We start from the raw sequence: 23254 nt of genomic DNA, 5'->3' as shown, positions 1-23254 counted from the left end.
TACTGAGTATAATTAAACAATAATTTTACTATATTGTAAGTATATTAATTTATTGCTACAAAAAAAGTGGCCTGTGTATGAATGTTTGTAAGAGAAAATATAGGAAATAAAAGTGTATAGTTTTTTTCAAAAAGAAAATTATTCAAAAAGAAAAACAATAATAATACAATACATCAACTGCTGTAAATAATCAGGCTAACTTTCGGATATATACGATTAAAGATTATAAATAAATTTGGCACTTGAGGTAGGTGTTAGGTGCCATCTCTTATTAAAATTAATAATTATAATAATTTAAATAATTTAGATTAAACTGGAAGAAAAGAATCGGCCTGAAGCGGGACTCGAACCCGCAACTCCTACTACGGCGCCGAGTGGGGACACCTCCGTGCCCAGTCAGCACCGTAATAGCCATTGATGGTTATGTCTTTGGCTTATATATGCTGGAAGAGGAGATCGGACCAAAGGTCTGGGTAGCGTAACTGGCAACACGACTGCACAGTAAGTGGGAGTTGCGGATTCGAGTCCCGCTTTGGGCTGATTCTATTCTTCCAGTTTAATCTAAATTATTTAAATTATTATACTTATTAATTTTAATAAGAAATGGCAACCTCTTAAGGTTGCCATCTCTTATTAAATAGTATAATAATAATATAATATAATAATAATAATAATATAATAAGAACGCCTACCTCAAGTGCCAAATTTATTTATAGTCTTTAATTGTATATATCCAAAAGTTAGCCCGATTATTTACGGCAGTTGGTGATGTATTGGCTTAATGTTATCAGGTTTAGTGAGTGTTTATTTGTAACAATAATAATATAAAGAAAATAAATATTCTCAGAAAAATAATTATTAAATCCAAGACCCAGTGAATTCCCTCAACTCATTAGTTCCAGGATGCCATGATTCTATAAAATTATAGTAGAAAAAACATTAAACCAGGTCTTTTTTACAATTACAAAAGTTCAAAAATTTATTATTATCTATGTTTTTTCTAGAGGATAGTATTTAGAGAGGCATTTTATATTTAAAACAGAAACAGTATCACTTTCTAAAATTACTTGATTTTCTTTTAAAAGTAAAATCTTAAAGGAGATTGAATTCAGCATTATATTTCCTTATTACATTAAATTTATAAAATATATTCTTACTTTGCAACTTTCCATTAACTCTTCTTGATTAGTTGAATTGGTGTTGTGTTGACCAGCACCTTGAGCAGCAGCAATATTTTGGGTAGCCATTGCAGCAGCATGTTTTGCAGCATTCTAATACATAAATAAAATGTATTAATATAATTAATTAATAAATACAATTAATTATTTGAAAATTACTACAGGAAATTCTCGTTAATTCGAACTTAGATAGTTTGAAATATGTTAGTTCGTAACTGTACTTTTGTCCCAGCCAGGAATAGAGATTTATATGTTAAGGACGAATTCCTTGACATATAAATCTCTATATTCTAGCTGTTAGTTCAAAATACTGCTACTTTGTAATTCAAAGTGAAAATTCTGTCCAAATTGTGATATGTGTATGTTAACTCATTCATTTAAAATTGAAGTGCCTCCATACTATAAGAGAACAATAGACCAAGAACAACTCGAATCTGGTCAATGTGACTTTGCTCTTACAGTAACATACTTTCGGGTATCACCATGGACTACCCTTTTTTCTCTTATTCATAAAATATGGCTTGTTTTTAAGATTGCGCTACAAGTAGCAGATTGAGATATTTGTAAGGCTCCAAGCTACCAGATTTGAGTAACTTACTACTTTTTGGGCCATTTAAAAAATAATTTGAGCTACATTTTGATGAATTTGCTTTAATTTTTTTTATATAACCTAACTGGCAACCTGTGAGGTTCTCACCAGACACATGCTGTTTACCTTCACATTTATATTATTATTAATTAATTAATTAATTAATGAAAATAGTGCTCTTTGTACATATCCATATTCTGTTTGCTTAATAAATTACATCAGTTACATGGCATTTGGCATAGTGTATAGATATACGTAAATCTAGGATAATTTGAAACTCAATAATTTGAAGTTGCAATTATTTTGTCCCTTGAATTTCGAACTAACAAAGTCTGTATCAGAAAGTACTCAACAAACCAATGAACAGATACAAAACATCTTTTCTGTTGCCTAGAAATACATTTAATTCAAAAAACAAAGATTCCCTGTATATGTTGAAAAAAAATTATTTATTTTTAATTACTAATTTACTTCAGTAATTACTTTCACAATTATAGATATCAATATAAAATCACATTTCAAACATAAAATTAATAAAATATATCATTTATTTTAACAAAATAATTTTAAGATAGATTTATTCAACTTTGCAAGTGAATTTATCTATGGAATTGATTTCCTTAAGATTCACTTAATAAGCATTTCAGAATTATATCAGTCAGTAAAATTTATCAGTAAATTAGAAAGTATTTCTCAAAATTATTTCTCTAATTTCTGATGTTTGTTTCAAAATCAATATAAAAAAATAAACATTTAATTTGGTTAAAAAATTGTCATTAATTTTAATTTTATTAAACATATAAAACTTGAACTAATTTTAGTTTTAACATATCTAACTTAATTTAAAAGAAAATTTTGATTCCATCAAGATATATACTTGAATAATTTTCATATTTAAGGCTTACACAAAAATTAAAATTATTTTGTTATATTATTGGGTATAATAATTTAACATTTAATTAAATCATATAAAGCAATCATAACTGGCCAATAAAAATAAATTCTACAGTTATATATTATACTTTTAAATATTAAGCCACTGTAATTATCAAATTCAACAATTATATATTTACTAAGTAAGTGTCACCAAATAATTTTCCATTTATTCAGTTATTTTATCCATTGTTTGTTATCCAGGAGGAAAGAGTCACCAGATTCTCAGATAAATTTTGAAATACTGATCATGACAAGAATCATGGTCAGTATTTTATATCTTCATATTGAAGATAATTGAGTAATATTTTCAATAATAATTTGCTTAACAATCTATCAACTGATATAAAAAAAATTCACTAATATAAATTAATAAATCATAATGTCAATTAATATAAATTACCAACATTAGGATGTTTTCAAATTTTATGTCATTAGACTTAACTTGTAATTATAAAAAATTTTAACTTGCAGCTTTGATAACAAAAAAAATTTCTTGACAAGTAATTTTTGACTTTACTTTATTCTATTGTATCTATTATTATTTTCATAAATCAAGAAAATTTCTAATATGGGTTCTCTATTTTCAAATATTTTTGTATAAGCTTCATTTAATGTTCATTAATGAATTTTTCAAATAATGAATTTACCTCTAATTGTCTTATAGATTTTCGTTTCAATGCACCAGCAGCAGCAGCAGCATTAGTTGCAGTACGAAGTTCTTCAGCAGCTCTGCACAATGCAGCTAAAGATTCACTATCATTTGGATTATTTGCACAACCCTACAATAAGTATTTAATTCTTTATATAAGATGATATTTTTATATTAAAATTTAATTAAAGTATATTTTATTTAATATTTTTGAAATTTGAATTTTATTTTATAAATTTCAAAAACAAGTAATGTTTGTATTCAAATTCTGATGCACTTATATAATATTGATATCTTAGTCCATAATATTTATTTTATATTTAAATAAACATTTTAAAATTATATAATCCAACAACATATATTCAAATAAATATACATATTAAAATATATGTTGTTGCCATTAGAATCTCCTCCCTATCTTTTTATTTCTTTATTTAAAACTGTCCTAATTAAAGCCATATCCCATTATGGTATAGTATTTTCATGATTGAAAGATAAGTATTTAAAATACAGTAATCTGTGCATTCTAAAAATTTGCATTTTTTTTAAATACCAGTAACCACCTTTTTCCTAATCACTTCTACAGTTTTTTTGTTCTAGCTTAAAATATTTAAAACCACAAAAATATAGTGAGGACTAAATTTGCAGTAATTTTTTCATAAAAAAGAAAAGAGAATCACATTTAATGTCTTCATATGGAGAGTTATCTTAAAACCAGAAAATGTAATATATAGTAAATACTGATCTTAACAGAAGCCAATGTTCTGAAAAATGTTTAAAATTTTAATTATTTAACATTAATGATAATTAAAATTTAAGTAATATAATGTGTACATAACATTATAAAGAAGTTAAAATTTATTTTTCATTGTTACTGTTATAAAAATAGTCAATATGATACCTAATAAATGTAAATAAATTTAAAAAGTAATCATTTGTTGCCATCAATGGTGTAAACATCACATAAATAATAATGTTTTAAATTTGTAATGACTTTCAATCAATTCTTAACATTTTTACTTAAAAAATACATTTTATAATGTTTATTAATGGGTTTTATTTAGTATAAATATATGATAATTATTTATAATTAATTCTTACTAAATCATTATAATTATTTATTTTCAATACCTTAGCAGCTTCTACCATATGTGCAGTGGCATCAGCTAACATCTTAGCTGCAGCCAATAAACGTTTTTGTACATCGGAATCAGGTTGAATTTCAGCTTCTCCTTTAATAGCTTGAATGAGTTGAGCTGTCGCCTAAAATTATGAATAAATCTATCTTAAAGTAAAATCAGCTTTAAACAATGCATATTAATTTTATTAAAATACATAATTATTATAAAATTAAAATTTAGATATCAATCATATAATAATAATAAGAATGGAATCACAGATAAAACAATTCATCATAATCATAATATGACATCACTCTCATTGACAAATGCAGTAAGATCACTTATATAATAGACATCTTTGTTCCAAACACTCATAACATAAAAAATACCCAAACTGAAAAAATCAACAAGTACACTCAAGAAATAAGACAGATGTGGAGGAATGATAAGGTATTTATTGTACCTGTTGTCCTCTCTTCTACTGGTGTCATACCACACACTACAAAAAAGTCTAAAAACATTAAACCTTAATAAAAACATAAATATGGCACTACAGAAAGTTGCAATATTGAACACATGTCACATTGTTAGGAAGTTTCTGGACATTGATACATATACCAACAACACAGCTTCAGATTACATTTGTTTGGGTAACTATGCTTTTGCTTTAGTCTGGCATAGCACTTGGCACCAGTATCAGCTGAGCATGACATTTGCAACATAATAATTATCTGATAAATTCTGATATTTCAATTAGTTTTAGCTTATTATGAGCATAGGAAAACAAAATTAAATATTAATTTGTTAAACACATTATTATTTATAATAAATCAATTTACCTTTGCTAATATTTTTGCTTGACGAACCATTTCTGTTGGATCACTTGTACTACTAAATAATTTATCAGTTGCATCCAAAATAGTATCTACAGCACCTTCATGGATAACTGTTTGGGCACGTTGCTGAGTAGCATTCCTAACATGATTTAGAAGATCATTTAAGGCTTGAGTTACTTGAGTAGCAGCTGTTCCTAATTCTTGTAATAATGCTTCATCTTTAATGGCATCCTGTAAATTTATTTGTTATTGTTATTATCCAAATGTAATTCACAATGATTACACACAAAAAATAGTAACAACATTTAAGTGTATTAAAAAATAAATTTTGAATTTAAGTAGAACTGAAATTATATAATGATGATGATGACAATGACGATGACAATGACGATGACAATGACAATAAATAGAATAAACTGGATAAAAACAGATGTTACAAAAGAAGAATCAAGTAAATTACTTACGGAACTAAAAGCTGTAAATTGTATCAAAGTTATATAAAAGTTGATATTGTTACTCCAAAATAATGAAAAAAAATATCCAAAACAATATAAATTTTATCTATGTATTATTCACAAAATTTATCTACAAATATTTAAAATTAAAATAGGAATTATTAACTATGTCTTTTATCATCTTTAGAATCTAAATTTCATATAAATTGGGTTTTATTCATTTAACATGTAGCCTATGTTTTTAATACCAAAAAATTAACAGAAATTGATTTATTAATAACAAATAAAATGGTGAAAGATTCATCATCTAGATAGGGAACATTTTATCCTTCTCTTCTAATACAATAATATTGTAGTTAATAATAATAATTTGTATAAATATGTCAAATATAGTTTTAACTGCTTGATATATCTGATATTTTTTAACTAGATATTTGACATTTCAACTTTGAGTATTAATAATCAATATGTGAATATGAATAACAAAAGTATAGATGTGAAACTGTTAATTAATCATCAATTTTTTAAATTCGTAAAAACTCAACTGTAAAATATCTTAGAGAAATTCAATCAGATTAATATATAAAAAATAGATCTAAGATCATATTGAAAGACTTTCTATAATTTGATTCTGATATCTTAATGTGACTATTTACAAGTAAAACAGATTTTATGAATTATTATTTGGATTAAATTAAGCCTTTAAAGCAGTCATAATCATGCTTAAGAGTAGAAAAACTAAAAATGTATTTTTTGTATATATGTTGTTAAACTATATACAAAACAATAAAATTCTAAAAATTTAATCAGATGATTAAACTTCTCAAGTCCTAATCCAATCATCAATCCAAAATACTTTACTAATATCTATAAGTTATATACCAACAGATACTAATAATTTTATTAATTTTTATTTAAATACCTGACAAACTGTCACAATTCCTTCTACAGCTCGAGCCACTTCTTTTGTTGCTTCAATTAATTGCTGCTGACAATTTGGGTTCAAAATTGTTGGAGCAACAACCTGAAAATCAAAAGACAATTATATTTTTCTGTAAAAATATAGTGATATATAATATTTTTATTAACTAACAGATATATTAATATTACTTATAAATATAAGTGAAGATGGGATTAAATATGATTAACTTAAGAAATCAATAATATCTGTTTAAATTCTGAGTTAATAGCATTTTATTTTGCATAAATTCTTTTTATATAAAAAGTTTTTCTTTAATGTAAGAATATTTAATTCAAATATAAATTAAGTATTTGTAAAAAGTAAGATTAAAGTTTTATTTTTGATTTTCTGAAAGTTTTATTATAAAATCTTAAACTTAGAATTACAAGAAACAATGTTTATTGCTATAAATGAGTGAAAAATAAAATTTAATATCAACTAATAATTCAAATTTATGAAAGAAATCAAGATGTAATGTGATAAGTATAGATAAAAGTCATTCCAAAGTAGTTGAACTAACAATTCAGTATTTTTAGCATATTAAAAAAGTGAAAAATAAGCTGTTAGAAATTATTTCAAGTGTAGAATATTCCTACTGATTACAAACATTTCTATGAATAATAGCATAAATTCAAAAATTAAAAATAAAACCAATCAGTGATAAGAAAAAAACTCATTAAAAAATTACATTGCATCATTTCTTAGTAAGTAATAATAAAAGCTAATAAAAATTTTTATTTAATGTTTTTGTAATTTACAAATTATAATAATGTAAATAATTTATCAATCATAACAACATATAAATATTACATTTAAGATTCATTACAATAAATTTTGCAATGGCTTTTAATAATATTTATTTTCATTGGATAAAATATATTTTTAACTGGATCTAATCCATAATGAAAATTTATTGTTATTTTAGATAAACTGAATTTTCATACTAAGTTGTACAACTTTTTCAGTTAGTTATATAAATAAGCAAATTCTTCTTTTCATTGAAATATTTATCAAATTCATATATAATTAAAGAATCATTTTTTATTATATGATTAAATCAAAATCAACAAACTTAGCACTAAGAAACTGTTAAGAAGAATTTAAACCATTTATTCATACCAAATCATAAATAAATAATTTCTAATGATGGAATATAGCTTAATAATGATAGATATTTTATAACAGATAATTATAACAACATAAAAATCATAATGAGAATGTCAAATTCATTAAAATTTTGCAAAATATTTTGTAAAACAGTACAGAAAAGTTATTAACAAATAAAAGATTTCAAACATTCACTCTACAATTATAAACAAAATATGTTAATGATATAACAAAATATTTAAAAAAAAATTCAATATTACCTTAGCACAAGCCACTAATTGTGAAGTTGCAAGTGCACACTGTGTAGCTGAACTAATAACTTTATTTTGCACAGCTTGATCTTCACATTTACTAGCTACATTCTTTGATTTAAGAACTAATGTGGCAGTGGCATTAGCAACACCTTTAGCTAAACTAAGTAAGATATCCTGACAAAATAAAAATAATATAACATATGCTTTAGTATTATTATATTAAATAGTATATTTACAATCATATATTAATGATAATTATATCATTTACAAATTTTCTTTAAAAACAAATTTGTTAAACTGATTAGAACAATTATTAAATCATTTACTTAATTAAATACAACTATATTATGTTTAATATACGAAATTTAGTATTAATATTCTCATGAGTATAGATCATCAAATAAATAAAATTATTATATTAGGAAATTATACTAGAATAAAAAATAATACATAATTAAAATATATTTACTAAGAAAAAATGCCAGCTAAAGTTTATAATAATTTCTGTGCATTTAAATTGTAATAAAACTAACAATACAAATATTAAAATATATACATTCAGAACTTTATAAAACAAATGTTAAACTTTATTTAATTATTATTATTGAAATAAAAATTATAAATAACAAATAGATGATGCTTACTTGAACTTCTTTATCCATTTCATCTTCTTCGCCAATTGTGTATAATACAGCATGACTAGCTTCTCCAACTCGACTAGCGGCATTCAATAATGTTTGACGAGGCTACAGAAAAATTTTTGTATTAAGTTTTGATATTATATGAAATTTTAGAAAGATATAATACAACTATTCTAAATATTTAATGTTGTAAAAATTACATTATATCTTCACATTTAGATATAAATATAAACAAATGAAAAATACACAAACTCAATGTAACATTAGTTTAAAACTGATAACAAAATCACTTAATATGAAGGAAACTCAATAATAAAAAAACCAGTGTAATTTTAAATTTTAAAATAAATGAAAAAGTACTTGAAAGAAATTTAATAGAACATGCATCATAAATTATATTAACATTAAAAAATTTTAGGTACAGTGACCTTCCATTAACCCGGCATCATTGGGACCATTGTGATGCTGGGTTATCAAATATTCTGCCTTATCAAGTAGTGGATGTTTTTCCAGTTTTTTGATCCCCTGGATACAATTTTACTTATCTTCACATGTAAAACTGTACAAATCTATTTTTTATGATTGATTCTTGAATTTACAATAATAAATTTTTTTAAAAATTTTATTTTAAATGCCTTTTTGTAAATTTATAAAATTACAAATTATTTCTCTAAAACATAAATATAATATATAACTTACTTCTTTACTTTCAGGTTCTGCTGCTTTCAGGAAATCAGAAAATGCTACACACAGATTTCGAGCAGCATCTAATATATTCTCTCCAGAAGTATCATCATCCATTAAAGCAGCAATCATTTTAACATCTTTTGACATTTCAGGTAGATTTGTTGCTCTAAAATGTATTTATTTGAAAATCATTAAATGATTTATATAAACCAATCATTCTTAAAACTTTCAAACTTACATTGTTGTAATAGCTGCTCCAACTGCTGGATGATTAACATCTTCTGGTGGAGCTAAGAAAAACATTATTAAAAATTATATTTTTTCAAATTTTATATACGAATTATACTTTAAAACAACTCAATATTAATTAATTTTATAAACTTATTACCTGAAGTCAAAGTAATAACTTGGGCAGTTGCAGCATTCATAGCAGCTATTTGAGATGAAACATTCTGTTTTTTCACATCCATTGTATTTTGTTTCCATTGTATAGAGGCAGGATCAGTTCCTAACTCTGGAAGCTGTGCTTTTGTTTGCAGCTCCTTCTGTGCAGCATCAACTGCTTGTTTTCCTGCATCAATTGTATTTATTAATGCTCTTTGAGGTTCTGAAGTGGAAGAGTGGATTTTTGCTTGTTGTGGCTAAGTAAATGAAATATTTAAAATTTTACTTTATATAAGTATGCAAGAAAAGCAAATGATAATCGTTAATAAAATTTATTAGAAATCTTAAGTGCATACCAATTATTACAAAAACAATGCTTTTAATTAAAATTAATTTCTATTTTTTTTTTTTTTCTTTCTTTCTTTCTTTCTTAAAGCCATGATTTTTATTTTACAAGCAGCATTCAAAAAGCTCCTGTTTGTGGCATTATATTTATACTATGTGTGATCTATACATGGGAATTGTGGTGTAACAATAACTGTAGAGTATAATGACTGTTTTACTCATAGGTAGTAGTAGTATCTGCTATTTTTTTTTTTTTTTGTTACAGATTTTGAATCAGCTACCAAATCCATCCAAATGAGACTGTAGTCCAATAATGGTGCAACAGATTACAAATCCATCCAAAGTAAACTGAAGAGCAGTGATACTGTTTCTATCTGCTGAAAGTTTCAGCTTTGTAGAAATTCATCAACAGATAATCCAATTTACAGACAAATCTGTGTGTCTAAAACAATGGTCATGAACAAAGGCTAATAATTTTCTTAATGCATTTCTAATAACCAGTTTTGTTGATTTAAGGTTTTTTAAATTAACTTCATATTGCACATAATTGTTTATTATATTTTTATTCATCTTCTGTATAAATATTTTAAAAAATGTATCAAACAGAAATGAATAATTATATTCACAGCAAAACCAGGTCAAGAGTTTTAAAATGTTATAATTAAGATCAACAAGTAAAACGGCAAATCTGTATTTGGGACAAGACTATGTCTTGGAGACTCACTGCTAAGCGGGATCACTTTGACGCTCATGGCAAGTCTTGTTCTCATTCTCTAATCTTCTTTGGTATTGCTGGTTTTGAGTGTAATCTTTGAAACCTCAGTGGCCTCGGCCAATGCCATGAGGTCATCCATGAGCCATTTTCAGCAAAATTAACCTATCTAATGTCAAAATTTCTGTTTGTTGCCTGTCGACCCGAGTTGAATTTTTGCCTATGCCTAACGTTCCTGTTTTTGAAAAAAAATAATTGTGGCTATTGTATCATCCGAAATTATTTTATTATTTTTCACAAACAATATATACATATACAGTAGAGAGTCGAAAATCGGCATCAATTGGGGACTGGGGTTGTTCAGATTAGGGATTTGTTCCGATTACGGTCTATGTACGAAAAAATATATTAAACTGTCTGATGTTCAAATTTTTCTTCGTTGCGTGTCGCTTCCTGTTGAATTTTTCTCCGTTGCGTGTCGCTTCGCGTTGAATTTTCATCGATTTTAAACCTAACGAAAATTTTTATAATAATAATCGAGGCTATCGTATTGTTAAAAATTATTTCTTTATTTTGTACAAACAAAATAAATATATTGAAGAATATAAAAACATGAAAATTATACTTTAGAAGTAAATTTAGTATCAAAAACGTTCGATTCAGCACGACACAGTCCGACTGAAAATCGTGCCGATTATCGGGCGATTCCGATTACCAGGGTGCCGATTTTCGACTCTCTACTGTATATTAATAAATGTAAAAAAAAAATTAAATTATATTTCGAAAGTTAGTTTTAATATAAAATTATAACAACATGCCATCTAGTTTCAAAAACATTCCGACGGTGAAACGAGATATCTCCGGTCAATTGGTCAAGGTTAGCACGTGGCGACCAGAAATATGTGGGAAATAACATGGGACAGGTAAATGGATTTTTTCAAAGATTCGTTTGTCAAAATTCGATTTCACAATATTTGTATTTCCAACTTTCCAATGAGCAATGCATGCACAAATCTCACACTACTGCCTGTTTGTAGTGAGTGTCGCCATTTTGTATTTTATTTTGACTCTGTTCTCAGTCTCCTGACTACTTACAAGTCTGGTTTTTTTTCTGCATGCATGATTTGGGCACCTAATACTCTGTGCCAAATTGCAAATCCTGACATGTACGCCTTCATACCTCTAAGCTGATAACACAGCAGGCAGTATGATTTGATAAACAAGACTTGTCAAAAATGGGTATAAATCAGAAAAAGTTGATAATATATAGTTATTGTAAAAAGTAATATGTATTGTGTATGACATGGTAAAATACTAAATTACTTCATTGTTAACATACAGAATAAAATATAATCCCAAAAGTAAAAAGTGGAAAAGAAGAAAAAAACAGAAATTACATTCAATTTGAATAATAAACTAAAAAATGATTAAAACTGCCAAACTGTGTTTGAATAGGGGATTAAAAAGGTTTGTTTTCAGTGATATGAATTCTAAAGATGGACAAAGAAAGTCTTAAAGCACAGTCATTTTAGTGGTGATTTGTTTTTATAGACTTCAACGTAAGCAGAAACGTAATGGAAGATTTGAGGAAAATTTTAAATTATAAAGTTTTCTGTCATGATAAATTAGAACAAATTGTATGGGTACATGTTAAAAGTACATTCATATTTTCAAAAATCACAACAAAATCATAGTTAATGAGTTGTTATTTATTGTGAAAATAAATATTTTATAACTGAATACTTACAATAATGCTACTGTAAGCATTGTGAGCTTGACCTTTCACTGAACCATACTGAACACCTTCCATTTGTCCTGTACCATAATTTTGTACACCTAAAACAGATTTTATATTCATTATTATTGTTGTTTTAAACTGATTTTAATATTTGTAAGAAACACAATTTATATATTAAATGTAATAAAAACTGTCATACAAATACAAAAATTTCAATTAAAACCTTTTTCATAAAAGTAAAGTAATCCTTCAACTTTTTGCACAATTCCTGGGAAGGATAAATCAGCATGCTAAAAACCTTTTTTTGTGTCCCAGTAAGAACAGCTTTAGATAAAAACTAACATTTTCGACCAAATTCTTGGTCTTTGTCAGGCTATTGACAAGTATAAAATTCGAAACCGGAATTCAAAAACAACATGTTTAAAATTATTTTAAATTCCAAATTATTTAAAAATTGGAAACTAATTTTTGCCGTACATGCTACTGAAGTGATAAAAATATTGTTACATCCCCACAAATAAATAATACGATGTATTTGCTGGTGTAGAAATGTTAGCAACGTGCTAGTGTTGGTAATGTTCCAGTTTCGAATTTTATACTGGTCAATAGCATGACGAAGACCAATTTTTGGTTGAAAACGTTCGTACTGGGACACAAAAAAAGGTTTTTAGTGTGTTGGTTAATCCTTCAGTTGAGCTTTCATTTTGGTGAAGATATGACCTTACTCCTGCAGACTCATATCTTTATCAAAATAAAAACTACAGAAATATGTCAGAATCAATCAACAGAAGAGGTAAAAAGTACTGCAATGATGCAATGATTGTACTCAAGAAGATAACACAGAGTGAAGTTCCAGACCAAGTCCAAACCTATTGCTAAACAAAGTAAGAAAAATATATATATATACAGGGTGCGTGAAAAGTTCTGTCAATTTTATTTTTGTACGTTTTTGGCATTTGTCGTTGCATTTTTTTGTTATTTTTTATGATTTTATTGGATTGTACTTGCAATTTTGATCAAGAAAGTGCTCTAATCATTTTTTTATCTTTAATTGTGCTAGCATTATGTCTCATGAAAATGAACGTATCATCGTTGTCGAGTTGCACAAGTTGGGAATGAAGACAGCTGACATTGTTCGCGCAACTAATTTCCAACAGAGGACTGTCTAAAGAATCATGAAACGTTTCGAGGAGACTAGAGAGATTGTGGACCGTCCTCAGAATGGTTGTCCAACCACCACGACCACTCTGGAGAACATCAACAAGGTGCAATGCTGGATTCATCACAATCTGGAGGTGTCCATGCGCAAAACAGCCAAGGAGCTCCAAATCAGCAAGGAGTGAGTCCGTAATATCGTCAAGAGGAAGTTGGGACTTTGCAGCTACAAAATCGCCCATGTCCACTTCTTAAATAAGGCAATAAAGGCAAAGAGGCTTGAGAAAGCTCACCAAATGTGATGGCTGGTCGGTGCTGGTCGCTTGAACAAGGTGCTCTTCACCAACGAGATGATTTTCACCCTCAAGCTGCTTCAAAACTTCCAAAACCATCGACAGCTGCTCAAGAAGAGTCAACAAAAGACTGCCGCCGCAAAAACCATTGGTCGCAGCCATTTTCCGGCTTCAATCATAATGTGAGCCAGCATCTGCGCCACTGGGAAGATGCTGCTGGTCTTCATCGAGTGGAACATCAAGATCAACGCTGTCATCTACCAGCAACGGATCCTATGCGACGTATTGGAGCCATGGGCATCGCAGCACTTCAGCCCAGAAGGATTCATGCTTCAGCAAAACTCAGCACAGGCGCATTCAGCCCAATCAACAATTACCGTCAGTGAAGAGCTGTTTCCAGGCTTTTGGGCAAAGACGTTTGGCCACCTAAATCGCTGGATCTTAACCCGCTGGACTACTCAGTGTGGTCGATCCTGGAGCAAAAAATCTCGGGAACGTGATACACCACCGAGGATCAGCTGAAAGTAGCGTTGACGTGTGCCTGGGACAAAATTTCAGTGGAAGAATGCGCAACCATCGTTGGAACTTTTCGCAAGCGACTACACACATGCATTGAAGCTCAAGGAGGCACTTTTGAGCATTTGTTGTAAATTTTTTTGCTTATTGTTATTGTTATTCGTTAAATAAAACTTATTGTTCATTTAGTTTTGTGAATTTATTTATTTGTACAGTATTTTTATACTATTGAAGTATTTCAAAAAATTGACAGAACTTTTCATGCACTCTGTATTTTTATTTCTAAATAAATCAAAAAAAAAAAAAAAATGAGTCTTGAGTGTGACTAATACATGTTAGTATGTGTACATCAATGTCAGTTCAGAGAGTTTGAACTTTGACTCTGACACTCATATAATGATAGGAGTTAATTAAATTGGGGAAACTGGACAGTCTGACAAGAGAAAAACATCAAAACAGGAACCATTGCTGCCTAAAATATGAGTGTAGGTTTCAAAGTTCCATTAGCATCTACTGATCAGAGTCAAGAGATAATGTCGAGTTGAATACCAAAGATCATAATCCAATCCAATCTTATTTCTACCTGGAAACAAGAGAGGAGACCAATTGGAGTATGGAATTCAAGGATAAAATCCTTTAAATACCCCAAATTTCAAGGACAAAGTGAGAATTTTCCTTTACACAACATACCAAAGTGACCCATATACTCCTCTCTCTGTGTTTTGTGATTGTCCTTGCCAAAGTTCTGTCATTCTTGTCTTTGCTCTGCCATTGTCCATCATCCTTCCTCCATTGGATTTATCCATGACATTGCCCTGGGGCTGGCAAGGAAAAAACGAAGAGAGACCTAGACAAAAATATTTGGACACTTTCTCTCTTAAGATCATTGTCCAAGAAGGAGCATCTCCCCAACTACTTTGTGAGCTGCCAGTTTATAAGTTTTTTAATAAATAGATTTCTTTTGTAAAGCTGCTTATGTCAGTATGTTCAAACTACTACCCACAGTCTTTTACCCCTTGTTCATCTTGGCTTGAGTCTAACCGATTCCCCCTTCCCCGGTTGGCAAATCTTACATACGACTATTTCAATAAGTCATATAAATGTTCATAGAAAAGTGTAGCTACAGAAAATACTTATTTTAAAGGCTATCTTCTGGAGACAACTGTACTGTTAATGTAATAAAACTAATATTAAAAGTTTGGTTTAGTTTTGACTCCACAATGTATATCTACTATATAAAAAGAAATTACTTTTGAAAGTTTTGATTCATTTGCTTAGTCATATATTAATTATTTAGATTTTTGAATCATATTTTTCTGTTATAAATATTTATTTACTTACCATTTGCACCAACTCTCATAACAGCAGGAATGGCAACTGAACCAGTACTTGCATGAGACAACTTCACAGCAGGATTATGTTGTAAAATTGTTGCTCTAATAACAAATAAAAAAAATCATTTGCAACTATTTCACAAAATTCAATTTACAATTATTTCTAACCGAATATCAAACTCAGCTTTACAATTATTTCTCTAAATTTTGTTAGAATTATTTATTTCCAAAAAATGTTTCTTATAATTTGCAATAGTTCACCATATATTTGTCATTTAAATTATTGCAAAATAATAGAGAGCATAAAAAATTAATTATTAATTGATTAATCTTCTTTACCGTTAATTAACTATTCCATAACAAGTTTTGAGAAAACACTGAAATTGGAGAGAGAATTTCTGACTTACAAGCATAATATTCAGTTCATATTTTAATCAACCAAGCAACATTTAAATATATTCTGGATAAATGGAAAAACCAGTAGAATTTAATTTTCATAAAATTTTTTATACAGGGGTGTGCAGAAGTAGGAATACAGTTGACAATCTAAGAAATACAAATGTTGGATGTTCATTATTATTACTTTTATTATCTTTTATTAGTTATGATTGTGATTTAATTTGTACATAAAAATAAATGTTTTTTCTTCTTATTTTCTCCCTATATGTTTTTTCCCCCATAATAACAACTGTATACCTACTTTTGCACCTCTTCTGTATATTCAAATAAAATCATGACCATACACTATACCTGCCATTAATGCATAGAGTTAAAGTATAAAATAATAAAATTACTAACTTTGCAGGAGACACACTATCTTCAACCATAGTTGAGCCTTCATCTCCTTCTATTCCAAAATGATCTTTTGCTTTTTTCTGTAATATATAGTTATTTTAAGTTATAGTAAAATACATAGAAATTTTCTTAATAAAAACAGTACAAATGAAAACAAACATAATTATGGTGTGTGTATTATATTTTTAAAAACAATGTAAAATGATTGTTGAGAATTATATTCAAATTAGAAACTTTATTGATTTTTGAAAGTTTATTGATATTTCAAAGTTCTATTATTATAAAGCAACAGTAAATTTTTCAAATAACCCTTCAAAACTACTTATTTTTCAATATTTCCCATTATATATAACTTAGTTTAATTAATTTATTTATTTTTATAATACAGTTTATCAATATTTAATGTCTTTCATAAAAACTATTTTTTGTTATTATTGGATAATTATATAAAAATCAAAATTTTATACAAATAAATAGCCTAAATATGGTTTGTGTTGTTATGTAAATTATAATTATTCATTTGTTTAAATTAATTTACATTTTAATCCATGGTAATAAAATTTTAAAAATTGTTGATTTAATTTTAAAATTAATTTATTCCATACATATAAAATGATACAATGACTCATCAAATTTTATTTATTTAATTCAAAAACTATATAGTTTTTGAATTAAATAAGTTTGTTACTAGAAGTTTGTTAATCTGGCATCGAATAATCTGGAATTGTCCAATAATAATTTAGTTTGCTAGTATTCTGTAAATTAGAATTTATTTGGACACATTATGCATTAAAGACTCCAAGAGAAAATACAGTGCATGTCTGAAAAATAATTATTATATGAATATGAATCATTGTGAATGTTGATTTTGTTCAATAATATGTTCATTAACATTTCTGCAAGTTTTCCAATCAAATTTAACACAGTATAGTTATGAACTGTATCATGTTCAGACTACACTTATGCATGCTCTTAATCAAACATCTACAAGCTCAATTTTTAGATTAAAGACATGATTGCTGGATTAGTATCATTAATATTGCCCAATATAATCTGGTAACCATTTGATTTTGAGCATGCATAAACAAATCATAATAATATAGCAGTACACACTATACAACAACAGGTACATCAATGTCTGCAATATTCAGATCACATATAACTTATCAAATTTTGCAAAATTACAGAAACATCCTCTAAAATCATATATATATTTTTAAAGATAAACTAGAAAACTGTTTCTATTGTTTCTTATAGAAAAATGAATTCTAAAAGAAAGTGTAATAAAATCTCAACTGCTGCTGATTTCCATAAAAACTTACATTCTAAATAAAATAAAAAATACTAAATCATAAATTCTGAAAATTTGAAAAAAAAAACATAGTACACAAAATCAGTAAACCTTAACTATACATGATATACATGTCACCGACAGTACTAATTGCATGTCATTTATCTATCATCATAGGAAAACAATGGAATGGATTTAAGCCAAGCATAACCTAAAAAGACAGCTTTAAAAAGATCAAAAATATTTATTATACAAAGTTTTCTTGTTGAATTTTAAAGATTTTTGAGTTCAAATGTAAGACTTTTTATTTTATTCAAACAGTAGATTCAGTGTAAGATATAAGTATAATCTTAATTAGCAGCAGAGATAAATTCAAATATATGATAAGATATGCAAATAGTATAATACTGAAAGATTAACTCAAGAAAATAGTCATAAAGAAATAATGAATATAGAATCAGAGTCTACTTAACAAAATATAACTAATATGGAATTTCTCTAATTTACTCTGTGTTTTGTTCATTGAAATTATGACAAATTTGCAATATCAGTCTACTAGTTACTAAATAAACAAATATTATATAAATATAATAAATAATAAATAAATTTAGTAATTCAAATCTCAAACTGTTTGAATATATGGGAAAAATATCCAACCCAAAAAATTAAAATATATACAAAAAAAGATGAGTCCTAACTAGCACAATTTTAATTTATTGAAACTAGAACTACACATATATCCCAATAAAACTAAAACAATCTTAGTCCTAACTTTAAACTAACTTGCAAGTTAAAAACTAATTTTAAAAATGTTTTTTTTTTTTAAATTAACAATATGAAAAATGGACAGTTACAAACTCATCAGTTGATACAAAAAATATATAGCAAAAATAACATATTATTTGGTATAGTATTCCCCATATCTTGTGATCTATACTTGTAATCATTCATTAAATTTTATTTTGATTGGGAAATAAGAGACATAGAAAAAAAAATCTGTAGTTCCTCAAAACTAATTTTTACTATTCAACTGAAATCATCAAGAATGTCAATAGCATTTTTAAAAATAGTATTGTCATAGTATGTGATACTTGTAGCATCATTGGCAAGCTTGTATGAAATTTTCAGATATTTTTGACTTGAAATTACATTTCTTCATATTTCCATGAATTTGTATTTTTAACATATTTAATACTGGTATGTAAACTATCAATAATGTTTATGTCTTATATTTTTATATCACACAGGCAATTAGTGTCATTGTTATTTATGGACTGTTAAGTTTTCATTAATCTGTTTAATTTTAAATAAATAACTAAAGATGAAGTGATCTAGTATTCTAAAAAATACTTTTTAATTAAAAAATAAACAATGAACTTTAATCTACACTATAGAGACAAACTTTATCTTTATTATGACTATAAACAACATATCCATTCAAAATAAACATGCATTTTTTTTCTAAGAAACGCTTTCATCTTAATTCATTTTCAAATTTATTATAATTTAAAATATTTAAGAAAACTTACTCTTTTCAAAATAATATCAATATACCCTGCAATAAGTTGAGAAATTTGTTCTCCTTCTGTTGTTTGTACAGAATAATAGGAATCTGAGTAATCACCAAAATCCTATATAAAAATTTAAATAATAATTAAAATATTTATTTTTTAAAAAAAGTAAATATTCAAATAAAATCTTAATAAACTGTTTATATACTACAACATTAAATTTAGTTAGTAATAAAAAAATATTTCAATAGCAATTTTTATGACTAAATAATGATTTTAATTTTGCAATATGTACAAAATTTTTGATAAATAAGAGATAAGCTTACAATAAATTTTTTTAAATATTTGAAATAGATTATGAATAGAAATGATATAAAAAAATATATTAAATAATACAAATATATTGTAAGATTATAAAAAAATTGATATATCTTTATTTGACATAATTTTAAATATCATACATAAATTCACATTCTTTAGAAGCCAGTTTTTAAAATTGTAACAATGTTAACTGTAAAAATATTCAAACAAAAAATGATTTAATAACAGCAAGAGTATGTAGGAGAAATACGTTGATTTATAATGATAATAAAAAGATTCAATCCTATATAAAATGCAGTAATTAGAAATTTAAATGTATAATATACACAGGAGCACAGGAAAGAAGACAGTGAAAGAAATTAATTAGATAATTATTTTAAATAAACAATTTTTGTAATTTAAAATTCTAAGAAGTGAAATGCTGGATCAATCTTTAGCAACTTGCTTACAACTGTAGCTGAGACTGACAAAAGAAAAATATAAAAATTTTAGATATAAATACCTACATAAAACTGAAGATGTTAATAAAATATGAAACAAAAATCTAAAGATAATAATGAAAGACAATCCACATGTATTTAAGATAAATATCGATAGTGTGATGTATAGAAGTTTGAACAAATTTGAAAAAGAAATTAGATGAAAATCAAATAATATATTAGGAAAAATTTATTTTATTATAATAGATCAGAATAAAATTCTAATAGAATAGTGGATAAAATTCAATTATTATGCAGGTATAATGATACAAAATTGTTATAGATAATATAACAAGCAAATATTTAAAAAGAAGGATTATTAAAAATAGTAAATCTAAAAGATGGCAAAATTATCATATATTTGAAAAAAGGTAATTAATTTAAAATATAGAAAACAGAAAACTAGAGAGAAGAAAATAGTTATTAATAAGAATGGAAATAAGTTATAACTAGAATTTGTTAACTGGATCTTAGACATTTTAACAGAATTGTTTTAAGTTCATTCAAATAATTCTGTTAAAATAGCTCAGCATAGAATGATAGTATTAAACAGTATTGCTATTTTCATTTTAAATATTACTTATTGGTTACATATTAATAATTTAAAATAATTCAATTTGTTTTTTACATATCTAAAATAATTTATTTTAACATTTAAAATTATTCTTATATTCTAAAATAATGCAAACATTAGTCCAAACATAAAAGCATTTTCAAATTTTAGTTCAAATTTATATTTCATAAAAATATTAATGACATCTATTGCTGGAATTTATTTGAAATCAAAAATATAGTTATAAGTAACTATTGTAAAAAATGTAAAAAAAAATACACTTTTATTTGTAAAAATAATTTATAGTAAAAATAAATGAAATATATTACCAAGGTAAAGCTATTAGGTGAAGCTGCCCATCTTCTTACTGTAGTTAAAGGCCACGTTTTTAATATCTGAAAATAAATGAATAATAATATAGTTTTAAAATAAAATATATTTAATATTAATTATCTTTCAAATTATAACATAAAGTTCTTTGCAAAAATTTATATCTAATGTAATAAAATCTTTTTAAGTGAAAATTTAAGGAAAAAATCCTGACTGAGTTAGAGTGTTTTGAGTTATTGGGTTTAATACTTGATTTTCTCAAAATTTTTCTGTGGATATGGATTTCCCATTATCAAGCTATTTCTCAAGAATTTGTTCACAGAATGATTATAAAATTGTATATACTTTATGGTGCTTTTGAGTCTGTTGTCAAGGCACCACTAGAATGTTGGTAACATACTGTATCAATAAAAGGATGTCAATGCAAGATCGTAATGGCATATTGTTGTGTTTGACGTGGAGTCATAGTGTTTGTTTACACTCAAACCTGTTTTTGTGCAGTCTTTTTTTGTGCAATATTTTATTTGTGCGATTTGTTTTGTGCAATTTTTTTTGTGCGGTATACCAATTTGATTGAAATTCACATATACCACACAAAAAAAATTGCACAAATAAAAAAAATCGCACAAAAAAACACTGCACAAAAACAGGTTTGAGTCTATCTTAATTGTCTGTATTCACATGGAATAAAAGAAAAAATGAAGATCATGGACCTATCAAAGGGTGTAGGGAACATGAAAAATAGGTTTGAGTTTAAAAGTACTGACAAGACCATATTATAAGGAAAACCATACACCAAACCTATGCCTGGAACTGTAGACAACTTTGAGTTAAGGCAGTTTGGCTTAGCAAGGTAATAAAATTAATATTTAATTTTGTTAGTAATATAAACATTTATAATGATTATAATATACAATGATTTATAAATATATAATGACAGGATTTATAATACATATATAAATTCAAGATAATAATTGTAAAAACTACGAAAGTAAATATTATTAAATAGATTTAGTGGATAGTTTTGCAATAAATGATGATTACGCTTGATATACAAATACACATACAAACATGTTAGTTGCTCATGAAAATAATGTATGAAAACAACTAACCTTAATTACATTTAAATTATTTGATATAAAACCTGCAGGTTTTTGTTATCTTATATGACAAAGAATTTAAAAAATACACTAAATTTTTTACAATTTGAATTCTTTTAAATGTAAACATTTAATATTTTGAAAGGAAAATAATTGATAGAATTTTTTTTTCAAATTGAGATTTACCAAAGTAATACTTTATTTATATTACATACTTTTAATGTAAGTTTCAATTCATAATATTTAAACATGCAATCATCATCAAGAGTATTTTCCAAAAATTATTTCAGGAATTGCAATTGTTTGTGAAATCTGAATAGTGCAAATGGGGCAAGTTTTTCCAACTCTTATCCTAAAGATCATTTACAGCTAGATGATCATCTTATCAAATCTTTTTCATTTATTGCTGAATTCACAAATTGTTGATTCTTATTCCATTTGTTTGTCAATTTAGTCGATAATGTGTTAATTATCCATTGGAAAAAAGAGTGTATCTTGTGAATTTTGTGAACACTACAGACAATTCATTTTATATTGACGTGAGTCCATATTATCTTTAATCCTATTAGACATTCATAACATTTATATTATAAAACTAGAAATAACATTCAAAATAATGTAATTTCTAATATGTTCTTAAGGAAGTTTGTTTATAGTTAGATCTAAAAAATGTAAATAAGAATAAATTCATTACTCAGCTTGCTAAAAAGTTATTAATGTTAATATTTATAGGACCTAAATAATAAACTTATTGCACTGTAAATAAACATTAACAGAAAAAAATCTAATCTCATATGACCATTTTTGAGATGATTTTATAACACATTGGAGATAAACATGTTAATAAATGATGATTTACCTTTGATAAGCAAGCAGAAAAAGACAATTAATTAATTTTTGAATGCTGGACTAAATAGAACTTCGGATAAAATGGAAATAGCAAAAACAACTCTAAAATATCTTCAACAAGACAATAATTGCAA

At 26.2% G+C, this 23254-nt stretch overlaps 1 protein-coding gene across 6 annotated transcripts in view; it reads right to left on the bottom strand.

The window, feature by feature from the left end:
* LOC136985179 (talin-2-like) overlaps positions 1–23254 on the bottom strand; it is a 164144-nt gene that overhangs the window by 41470 nt on the left and 99420 nt on the right. For all 6 annotated transcript variants that reach the window (XM_067282387.1, XM_067282385.1, XM_067282390.1 and 3 more), the window contains exons 12-26: positions 21171–21236; positions 19507–19608; positions 16690–16766; positions 15899–15993; positions 12603–12691; positions 9803–10055; positions 9653–9704; positions 9427–9580; positions 8731–8832; positions 8093–8260; positions 6687–6788; positions 5313–5540; positions 4484–4615; positions 3351–3482; positions 1158–1271 (exon numbers count right to left, since the gene is read on the bottom strand). In XM_067282387.1, coding sequence (XP_067138488.1) covers positions 1158–1271; positions 3351–3482; positions 4484–4615; positions 5313–5540; positions 6687–6788; positions 8093–8260; positions 8731–8832; positions 9427–9580; positions 9653–9704; positions 9803–10055; positions 12603–12691; positions 15899–15993; positions 16690–16766; positions 19507–19608; positions 21171–21236 — 1866 coding nt within the window. The remainder of the gene's footprint in view (positions 1–1157; positions 1272–3350; positions 3483–4483; positions 4616–5312; positions 5541–6686; positions 6789–8092; positions 8261–8730; positions 8833–9426; positions 9581–9652; positions 9705–9802; positions 10056–12602; positions 12692–15898; positions 15994–16689; positions 16767–19506; positions 19609–21170; positions 21237–23254) is intronic.

This window comes from Centruroides vittatus, unplaced genomic scaffold (genome assembly GCF_030686945.1).
Source record: "Centruroides vittatus isolate TY-2023 unplaced genomic scaffold, ASM3068694v2 contig_955, whole genome shotgun sequence".
Lineage (NCBI taxonomy): Eukaryota > Metazoa > Arthropoda > Arachnida > Scorpiones > Buthidae > Centruroides > Centruroides vittatus.
This window is presented reverse-complemented; position numbering and strand designations above follow the sequence as displayed.